Source organism: Pteronotus mesoamericanus, unplaced genomic scaffold, assembly GCF_021234165.1.
Source record: "Pteronotus mesoamericanus isolate MK-2021 breed Mesoamerican mustached bat unplaced genomic scaffold, CSHL_Meso_final contig_41, whole genome shotgun sequence".
In the NCBI taxonomy this organism is placed as follows: domain Eukaryota; kingdom Metazoa; phylum Chordata; class Mammalia; order Chiroptera; family Mormoopidae; genus Pteronotus; species Pteronotus mesoamericanus.
The window spans coordinates 9,988,043-9,998,753 of NW_026555152.1; the positions used below are offsets into that span (position 1 = coordinate 9,988,043).

Consider the following 10,711-nt stretch of genomic DNA (forward strand, 5'->3'; position numbering starts at 1 on the left):
GGGAAGGGCGGTCCCCAGAGTCCTAGGATCCCAGGAGTTGGGGGAGGAGCCCCGGACAGCCAGCCGGAGGAATGAACTAGAAATAGAAGATTTCACTTAAGCGTACACAGCACTACAGCCCCAATGCGCTGAGCCGCCGCCGTCTCGAGAAACTTCTCCGCCCCCACCCCCTCCGTCCCTCGCTCCCGCTCCGGCTCCTCCCAGCCCCTCCCTCCCGGCGGGTGGGACCAATCGCTCTCTCGGCCGCTCAATACCCACCTACTCCGGCTCCCGACCCAGGCTCTGCAGACTGTGAGCGCGCCGGGAACCTGAGGGGCTCGAGCCTTGGACCAGTTAGTTCCCCGGTCGGCGGCTGCGAAGCCGGCGTCCGCACCCCAGTGCAGACAGGCCGGCGGCCGAGAGGGTTTGGCTCGCGCCCACTGCCCAGCTCCCAGAGTAAACGGCGCTCGGAGGGGCCATGACTGCCGAGGAGATGAAGGCGGCCGAGAGTGGGGTGCAGCCAGCGCCCCTCCAAATCGAGGGAGTGGACATCAGCCCCAAGCAGGATGAAGGCGTGCTGAAGGTAAGGGTTGGGGCGGCGGGGGAACACGGGTCCTGCTGGCGGTCGCCAAGCTCGAGCTCCCATCGCAGCCGCCCCCCCACCGAGCCTCTAAGCCCCCGTCCGAGACAAGGAGCGGGGACGGCCGCCTCTACAGCTCCGGGTCGCTCGTTGAGGGCTCGTGCAGCCGGCGGTCGTTTGCATTGCCTTCCTGAGCCAGGCTGCGTTGTTTGGGAGTTGATGACGACCGCGGGCTCGGAAGCGGGTAGCCTAGCCTAGGTGCGCCGACCAGCTCTTGGCCGTTATTACGGCCCGCTTGGAAGCTTGCGGTCTGGGCTCAGGCCCCCAGCCCTGCAGCTCCAGCTGCGGCGTGCTCGGTGCCGGAGCGGCGTGGGGCCGGGGGCGGGGGGGGCGGGGGGGCAGGGAGGGTGCGGCGCGGCGGTGCACGCGAGCGGCAGACGGGGGCTTGGGCCGCGTGCACCTGGGGCCGGGCCTGCTGCGACCCCGCTCCTGCGGCTAAGCTGCCAGCTCCATCCCTGTCAGCCGCAGGCTGGAAGGCCTGGGCCGTCTTCATCAGTGGTGGTGCGAGAGCTCGCCAACCCCTAGCAATTAAATATTAGCTAGGACCAGAAGCAGGTCACAAAAGTAATTTCCTGGCTCAGAGGCTTCTGTGCAACTTGGCCCCCAGACCTAGCCTCGAGGAAGGTTCTGGCACCCTCCGCCCTCTCTTTAGTCCCTTTCTAAAGGCTGGGACTTAGCTAGGTCACCCACTCAGCCATGCTGTCTCCCCTCCCCCAGCCCCGGGAAAACGAGGGAGCGGTGCATGCCGGGACCTGTAGTTCCTCCTTCCACCTCGGATCGTCGTCCCCCCACTTTCTTGATTTTGGGAGCTGGGGTGTGGGGACTAAACAGACGTTTTGCTTGAGAGCTAGGCAAACCTCCAGCAGTACCTGTTTGCTCCAGAAATGTATGTGACTTTCCCTTCAAGATCTTGGAATCTCAAGCTGTCCCACACACGGACATGTGGCTTTCCCTTCTCCAAAGTCCTCGTAATTTCTATCAGGTTGTTATTCAGAAATGGTCGTTTTCCCCTTCTACCCTCCTCTCGTTTCCCTTAACTTTTCTACTCCTTAATTGGGTGTCTGTTCTATCACGGAAGCTTTTCTGTAGCAGTCAATGGCGCACCTACCAGGTGGCTCATGGAGGGACCTTTCATAAATGCTGAGGAGGAGAAGCCAAGGCTTATGAATTCCTGGGAAATACTCTTAGCCTGGAAATAAAGGACTTAAACCAGTCAGGAACGCCCACGTCCAGAGTCAGAGTTTAGGGCCTGATAGGAGCCCCTGTGCTCATCTACAATCGTATATTCCGTCTTTTGGACTTTTCATTCCTCTCCTTATCTCCAAACCAGACTCTGATCTGATGGTCACTGGCATTTAGGAAGGATGAGAAAATGGAACGTAAATACTTCTTCCTTTGCTGCTGATGAATTTTGCAGATTGAATCCTCCAACAACTCTGATAGAGATTGTCATCACTCCAAATAAGATTTAGAGAGTTTGAGTGACTTATCCAAGGTCATACAGCAAAGACTTGAAGCTGGTTTTGTCTCCAGGTTTTGATTTTTTGTTGTTTTGTTTGTTTTTTTAAGAGAGGGACCTATTGTTCCACTTACTGGTTGCTTCTTGTGTATGTGCCCTGACTGGAGATCGAACCTGCAACCTTGGTGTGTCGGGATGACACTCTAACCAACTGAGCTACATGGCCAGGGCTTGTCTTCAGTTTTTAAAACCATGTCACTGTCACACCTCAAGAAAGGAGGAGGGGGTCACGTGGCTTATAGCCAAGCTTTGTATCAGAATCCTCTGAGGCCTGGTCCCCGGAATGTATTTGCAGGAACGTAGGCGACTCCCTTTATGTACCAGTCAGAGACATGCAGGCAGTTTTGTGCCTCCTCCTGCCCCCGTCCATGGGTACTCAACTTCTCCTCCTTTCTCCCAGGTCATCAAGCGAGAGGGCACAGGCACAGAGATGCCCATGACTGGGGACCGAGTCTTCGTTCACTACACTGGCTGGTTGGTGGATGGCACCAAGTTTGACTCCAGTCTGGACCGCAGAGATAAATTCTCCTTTGATCTGGGAAAAGGTAGGCAAAACCGAGGCTTGGTAGATATAGATAGGTTTCAAGGAGGATATAAGCTGTCACAAGCTGAAACCATATTTTCAGAAGTTTAAGGAGGGGTGGTTTATTACAAACTGCCAAGTTTATTGTTGTGTTGTTCCTTTTTCTTCCACTGTCCTGTAACTATATTGATTTTGCTCCTTCCTCTGATCACCTCTGAATACCCCACTTCCTCTTCAGAAGCGGACTGCCGTGTTTGTTGAACTTACTTGTTCCAGTCTTGGGTGGTTTTGTTTTCTGTTTTGTTTTGTTTTGTTTTGTTTTGTTTTGTTTTGTTTTATGAGACATCTGAGATGACAGCACTGATTGCAGCCATGTTTCTCTGCCTTCCTGGTCCTATTTCTAAAGAGTGTCCAGCTTCCCCTCAGGCATCATACTCTTGGCGCCACCGAGCCCAGAATCAGTTCCCTGCCAAGGAAGAAGGACCTGTTTGCTTTCTGTTCCTACAGGGGAGGTCATCAAGGCTTGGGACATTGCTGTAGCAACCATGAAGGTGGGAGAGGTATGCCGCATCACCTGCAAGCCAGAATATGCCTACGGTTTGGCAGGCAGCCCTCCAAAAATCCCTTCCAATGCCACGCTGGTGTTTGAGGTAAGAGTCCAGCCAGAGAGCAAAGCAAAGAGCCGGCCTTATCTCAGCTCAGGGCCTGGCTGCCCTCCGGTCCTTCCTGCCGCTAGGAGACAATGTAGCCGAAGCTAAGGGCCTGGCCTTAAGGGGCAAAGAGAATTGGAGAGGGTAGTTGGCTTTGCTGTGCACACAACTTACTGCTTCCAGAACACAGGCTATGATGGAGGTTTTGGGTGGGAAGAGGTGGCCACGAACCCTTCTTCAGACTCGAAGCAGTAATGGGTTGAGGCATGTTTATCTCAAGAGAAGATGGGGTATAATTTTAACTGAAAGGAGTCAGGAGGTCAGAATCTGTATGCAGTTACAAATGACAGACTAGAATATTGGCACCAAGAGATAGGAGGAGAGAGATGCCTCCCCCTGTGAGTCAAGGAGGTAAGGAAAGTTTTCTCTGAGGAGGTGGAACTTAACACTGCTAAGCCTGCAAGTAGTTGAGCCCTAGTCACCACAAATAACTTGGAGAATGTGCAGAAGACTGCTGAAAGATGTTGGGTCATTCCTAATGCCTATCAGAGTGGGCTTCTCAAATAGCTAAGCTAGGATCAACTGGAACATGTCCTTATTATGCAGAGCAGGTAGCAAATAGATTGACCTCCCAAGGTTAACTGAAATCTGGGTGACCTGCCCATCTCTACCAAAGTTGAAACTAGGGCAAATCCTGAGAAGTTAACAAAAGTGCCACTCTGTCAACTCCTAGTGTGGCTGCCTTTGTGGTCAGACCTTGTCTGACAGTTATTAGGGACTCTTCTAAATGAGAGAGAAGTATCTCACTGTTGACAAGTTAGTGCTGAAATGAGTTGTCATCCTACATTACCCTGCATCTTGTCCCACAGATAGAGTTGTTTGAGTTCAAAGGAGAGGACCTAACAGAGGAAGAAAATGGGGGAATCATCCGAAGAATTCGGACTCGGGGAGAAGGCTATGCTAGGCCCAACGAGGGTGCCGTGGTGGAGGGTAAGACAGTAGGCATGTTTAATTTGGTTTCTGATACTTAGTCTCTGGGTGGCTTTGGGCAGGGTACTTCCTTTCTCTGATCCTCTTGTGTAGAAAGTGAGGGATTGGAACATACCCTTTTATCATCCCTCCAAGTCTCAGAACACAAGGGCACGTTGGGGGCAAGAAGTGAGGAGATAACAGAGGGATGCTGACGGCATCCTTCTTCAGTCACCTCCCTGCTCATGCACTTGGTACGTTGCCTTTCTTGCATGCCAGTCGCACTGGAAGGGCACTACAAGGACAAAGTTTTTGACCAGCGGGAGCTCCACTTTGAGATCGGCGAGGGAGAGAGTCTGGATCTGCCTAGTGGGCTGGAGAAAGCCATTCAGAACATGGAAAAAGGAGAACATTCCATTGTGTACCTCAAGCCCAGGTAAGGAGTGGGCTTGGTAGAGCAGGTGGGTGAACCGAGGTCAGAGATCGACATGTCCACAGTGAGTTAGATGACTGGCCATGTGTATCCTTTCCTCCGTGTGTGTTCACTACCCCCACGTCCTCATTAGTGTTCACTGTGCCTCTGGGCACACCAGACATTGGCCATTATGGTCTCTTTGCTGTATTTAGGAGCGTGGCCACAGTTGTCCACATCTCCTTGGATCAAAGCACAATCTTTTCAGTCATGGCTGCTACAGACTCTCTCCTTTACCGACATCAAGATTTTCGTGTTCAGTCACTCACTCGTTGGTGACATTTATGGAAGCCCACTTACTCTGTGCCATACACGGTGCTGACAATTTCTAGTTATTCAGGGACTTTGTTCCTGCCACTATTGACTCTTTTTTTTTTTTTTTTTAAACTGAGATGCCATTTAAATTAATAATCAAGCCAGTGTGTATATAGCATGAGTTGTTACAAGGACATGTAAGATACTAAGAGAACAACTAGTTGTGTTAGGGGGTCAGGGAAGATTTTGCCAAACAGGATGGAGAGGTTCTTTCCAGTGCGGACCAGGTTCACTGCTGATGAGATGACTTAAAGGGTGTTTCTGCCCCCACAGCTATGCTTTTGGCAGTGTTGGGAAGGAAAAGTTCCAAATCCCACCAAACGCTGACCTGAAATACGAAATCCACCTCCGGAGTTTTGAGAAGGTGAGTTGACCCAAAGTTCTCCGTATCCTGAAGTCATATCCCACCCTGGAGGTGACTCTGGGGTAGCTGACAGTTGTGTTTCTCTCTTGGGCGGGGGGGTGGCAGGCCAAGGAGTCTTGGGAGATGAATTCAGAGGAGAAGCTGGAACAGAGCACCATAGTGAAAGAGCGGGGCACTGTGTACTTCAAGGTGAGCCAGCAGCCGTGGTCCTGAGGACACTCCCGGGGAGGGCTCCCCCGGGCCCACCTTTCCCACCGATGGCTGAGGTCAGTCTCTGCCAGGGAGTGGACAGGTGGCACCTGCAGTCTTCCCTTAGTGTAAGCTAGCAGGTCTTGCCTGGGGGCATTGAGGGTGGGGGTTGGGCAGGGCTCTTCTCGTGCCCACGGGTCACTGATGACTGCAGGGTATGACAGCCTGGTGCCACTGAACCTGTGCTGTGTACCTGAGCCTCCCTCCCGTTCTAGGAAGGCAAGTACAAGCAAGCTGTACTGCAATACAAGAAGATTGTGTCCTGGCTGGAATACGAGTCAAGTTTCTCTGATGAGGACGCACAGAAGGCACGGGCCCTGCGGCTAGCTTCCCATCTCAACCTGGCCATGTGTCATCTGAAACTGCAGGCCTTCTCAGCTGCCATCGAAAGCTGTAACAAGGTGAGGCCCACTTTAAAGACGTATGGGGCAGTAGTCACAGGCAAGACTGGGGGTGAGCTGCCGGCATGTCTGAAGCTTGTCCTCCATGACTAAGGTAGGAGTAAGCAGGATGGACCATTGTGAGCTCAGGGATTAAGGACCCAGAGGCAGGGGGTGTGAGAAGCAAGTACCTTGGCTTCAGTGGTAAGAGGCAGCTGACCCAGAGGTAGAAGGAAACACCGGATGGGAAAAGCTATTAAAGTGTTTTCTTCATCACTGTTCTTAGCCTCTCTTATATACCTCCCTTTCTCTAAAGAGAATGTGAATGTTATCAGCAGAGGGCCTTCTCTTCTTCTATTTGAAGACCTGTCTTTCCTCTCTGCATCTTGGACTGAATGGGATTCCTTCGTAGACTCTTGTCTTTTCCACTTAATGCCCCAAGACTCATTCTTTAAGCGGTGGAGCCAGCCATTGGCATTCTCCATCATCCTGCTGAGGGTACCTTGGAAACCGAGTCTTGGCCAGATAGCTGAGGTCTCACTGTTGATTCCTCCCTCATCATTAGGCCCTGGAGCTGGACAGCAACAATGAGAAGGGCCTTTTCCGTCGGGGAGAGGCCCACCTGGCAGTGAATGACTTTGACTTGGCACGGGCTGACTTCCAGAAGGTCCTGCAGCTCTACCCCAGCAACAAAGCCGCCAAGGCCCAGCTGGCTCTCTGCCATCAGAGGATCCGCGAGCAGCTCGCACGGGAGAAGAAGCTCTATGCCAATATGTTTGAGAGGCTGGCTGAGGAGAAAAGCAAGGTGAGGATTGGGACAGGCATAGGGACAAGGTGATAGGTCATCTTCTATCTCATCTCATCTCATCCCTGGGCCAAACCTAGCTGGTGTGGGTTCTTTGTGCCTGTGGTTGTCTGTGCCAGTTCCAGAAACCAGAAGTTGTGCTTATCCCAGGAGCAGTGGCGTGGATATTCTCTCAGTAAAAACCCCTGCCATTAGGGCCTGCATTCCTTGGTGGTCAGGGCTGGAAACCCACTTGCAAGCCCTAGAGGTCCAAGAGTCAGTTGCCCAGTGTGCTTCCCAGCAAGTGTTCTCCATCCCTTTTTAAAACACTTATTTTAAAATAGCAGTACAATTATATAGTTATATTCAAATTATATAAAAATAATGTGTAGTAAAAAGTCTTAACACTGCCCAAAAGCAACTGATATTACCAGTTCTTGTACCATTCCATTATATTGAACACATTTACAAGCAGACACATTTTTGTTTTCCTTTTCCCTAATAAAAGACAACATGCTCTACCTATTTTCTGTACTATGCTTTCTTGGTATCATACCTGGATGCTTATTTTTACATCAATAACCAAAAGAGCTCTCTGGTTCTTATGCCTGTGTAGCTACTATTCCATTGTATGGATACATCATATCTCATTTACCCAGTACCCTAGTCTTCAGTGTTTTAAACCAGCACTGTCCAATAGAAATAAAATGCAAACCACATACCTAATTTTAAATTTTCTAGTAGCTATGTTAAAGAAAAAACCAGATGAAATAAAATTTTTTTTTAAGGGTTTTGTTTACTTATTTGTAGAGAGGAGGGAAGAGAGAAAGTTTGAGAAACATCAACTGGCTCCCTCTCACACACCCTCAACCAGGGACCTGGACTACATCCATGTATGTGCCCTGACTGGGAATCAAACCAGAGACCTTTTGGTTCACAGGCTAGCACTCAGCCCACTGAGCCACACCAGCCAGGGCTGAAATACTTTCTAGTTGATCTAAGCCATCTAAATATTGCAACATGTAATTTTTTTATTGGATTCATGTGTATTTAGACTTAAGTCATCAAAATTCAATGCTTATTTCATACTTAACACATCAATTTGATGTAGCCATATTTAGAGTGGTCAGTAGTCACATGTAGCTACCATGGTAGACAAGTAAAATCTAAACAGCATTTCAGTAAATCATCTTGTAAATTCATAGTTTTGAACATGTGCAAGAGTATCTTAAGGACACATCTCGAAAAGTAATTGCTGTGTCTGTGTAATTCTGCTAGAAGTTAATGTGTATGTTTTTGTACTTAGAGCTGAGTATTTGTAGGTACAGACCATATACATGGTGGCAGGCTGTGCTAGGTGTGTGGCACCAGATGGGCTCAGTGCAGGCAGGCAACAGAAGGACATGGAGAAAAAGTCACCTTTCTTGCCGGGGGATGGGGCCAAATGAGAACTGGAATTTGTCCTCTGTCTCCTCACAGGCCAAGGCAGCAGGAGACCATGCTGATGCAGAGATGAAGGATGAGCAGAATGACGTGGCAGGGAGCCCGTCTCAGGTGGAGACGGAAGCATAGCCTCTCCCCAGCCCTCTTCCTGTAGCTGCCTGCTTCCCCTGCTCCCTACTCTGCTCCACCCTGTTCGTTTTGTAAAAAAAAAAAAAAAAACAAAACAAAAAAAAACCCCGAAGAATTTTGAGTGAATTAGACCTTTATTTTTCTATCTGGTTGGATGGTGGCTTTGGGGGAAGGGGGAAAGGAGCAGGCTCGGGGATTGAGGTGGGGGATCATTTTAGGTGTTTTACCTCCTCTTCCCCTCCCCCTGCCCCCATTACACATGAACGAATGTCCATCTACACATGCTCATAAGAATGTTAATTTATTTTGCTTATTTTGTTATGTCAATTTGTCAAGTGGTGAAAGGGGTTAGTGGTAGGGATGTGGGGTCAGATGTGAAACCGGGGTGTAGAGGGAAACCTGGGCAACCATATTCCTCCTTTTCTCTTCCCTGTCCATTTCAAAACATGAGGCCTCCATGTGGATGCTAGGGGCATGGGGAAAACCACTGTTGTGTCCATTACTTCTTTCTGTTCCCTTCCTCACCCAGATGGTGTGGTTGATGTCTTCTGGTGTCATGGTGACCATCCCCTGTACCCCCTTCGAGTATTTCCTCTCAGACCTGTTTGCATTCTCAGCCAGGTCTTGTCCCCCACCCTCCCTCACCACCTCAGCCTCTTCTCTGCACGTTGCTGAAGGTCCAGGCTCATCTCAAGTTCTGCAGTTGAGCAATAAAGTGGAAACAATGAAAACTGTGTTTGGCAATCCTGTTTGTTTTGGCCTCAGAGGGTGGGCATGGGTGGCCACACTATGGGGACAAAAGGGAGCCACCCACCACACATATCCCCAGTCCTGCTTAAAACGCAGCTCCTGATAGAGAAGCTGTAGTTGAACAGGAGCAATGCTGCCATTCAGAGCCTCCTGAATACCACCCAGGCTGCAACCAGGGCCTTGCTGTGGCCTTGCCATCGCTTCCAGCACTACCCCCAGCAGCCTTGCAGTTTTGGCAGCTTCAGTCATCTTTCCAAACACAAAGAGGGAAATACAAACATCTAAAATACAGGGACCACTTGTATTTATTTTGAAGTTAGATTTGTCTATTTCTCCCTGATGGTGCAAAAAGCGCAAGCACCCTTGGTTTCTTAAGATAAAATCCCAGAAGTCACTAACATCCTGTCAGAGATCTTTTCATGATGAATGTGAAGCAGGAAGAACAGTCCTGAAGCCAGGGAACACAGGCACTCAAGCAGGCTTTCCAACCTCTTTCTGGGCCCTAATGAAAAACTTTTTATTCTGTTTTGACCTTTCACCCCTATAATAGCATGGAGCCCTGGGGAGAAGCCAAGGAGCACAGGCAACAGGCCAGAGTTGACCATGCCCCTATCCTCTCCTGTACGGGCTGTTAATTCCTGCACAGTGACAGAGCTAGCCTGCCTAGCCATGTGCCTCCATAAGAATTTCCTCCATACTTTTACTATGGAAGATTAACAAACGTGAAAAAGTTTTCCCAAGTCATATAACATGGCTGGTGCTGGAGTAAAAAAAATTTGGGGGTATTTTCCCAGTATCCCTCCTTGCTTGCTGGATTCACATCATAGTCCTGGGCTTGGAGCTTGTGGGGGTCTGTGTTACTCCAATATTAGATGTGGCCCTGGAACCAGTGATAATAGCTAACCCTCATTAAGCATGGTGTGAATCTAGCACAAAGCCAAGAGTTTCATGTGGATTAACATCCTTGCAACCATCCTACAAAGGATGCATCATCCCATTTTACAAATTAAAGCTCAGAAGTTACTGGAAAGGTCTACCTGGAATGTGAGATCTCTTAAATCCAAAGTCCGCCATGAGATTCATGTGACCCTGGGCAAGTTGAGCCTATCAACTGCAAAAATAGGGAGATGGACAAAGTGCTCCTGAGGTTCCTTCCAGTTCTGAGTCCCTCCGTAGGAATCAAAGAATTCAAAACAATCTTTTGTGCCCTGCCTGGGTAGCTCAGTTAGAGCATCATCGTGATGCACCAAGGCTGTGGGTTTGATCCCAGCTCAGGGCAAATACAAGAGTCAACCAATGAATGCATAAATAAGTGGAACAAATTGTTTCTTCTCTCTAAAGTCAGTATGTAAAAAAAAAAACCAAAAAACTAATAATAAAAACCACCACTCGTGTAGTACCCTGTAGCTGGACAAGCCCTGGTTTATGTGGCATTGTAACTGTCTTGGGAGGATGTTTTATTAAAGTGGCCAGAAGTCTAAGGTTAAAAATAAACCTACCACCTACTCCACTCTGCTCTGAGTCAATGCTCAAATTCATTTCCCA

General features: G+C 49.5%; 1 protein-coding gene across 1 annotated transcript; it reads left to right on the forward strand.

The window, feature by feature from the left end:
* The first annotated feature begins 207 nt into the window (after window positions 1-207).
* Window positions 208-9,147, forward strand: FKBP4 (FKBP prolyl isomerase 4). Its single transcript, XM_054577202.1, has 10 exons — window positions 208-562; window positions 2,539-2,683; window positions 3,169-3,311; window positions 4,181-4,301; window positions 4,560-4,716; window positions 5,341-5,431; window positions 5,537-5,620; window positions 5,896-6,081; window positions 6,626-6,865; window positions 8,324-9,147. Exons 1-10 carry the CDS (start codon window positions 458-460, stop codon window positions 8,414-8,416), a joined length of 1,365 nt encoding a protein of 454 aa, XP_054433177.1. The 5' UTR covers window positions 208-457; the 3' UTR covers window positions 8,417-9,147.
* The last annotated feature ends 1,564 nt before the right edge of the window (window positions 9,148-10,711 follow it).

Excerpts from the sequence above, each read along its gene's own strand:
- FKBP4 (XM_054577202.1), top strand. The coding sequence starts at position 458 with ATGACTGCCGAGGAGATGAAGGCGGCCGAGAGTGGGGTGCAGCCAGCG. Across the intron at positions 4,302-4,559 it reads CGAGGGTGCCGTGGTGGAGG|TCGCACTGGAAGGGCACTAC; the intron begins GTAAGACAGTAG and ends CTTGCATGCCAG. Across the intron at positions 5,621-5,895 it reads GGGGCACTGTGTACTTCAAG|GAAGGCAAGTACAAGCAAGC; the intron begins GTGAGCCAGCAG and ends CTCCCGTTCTAG.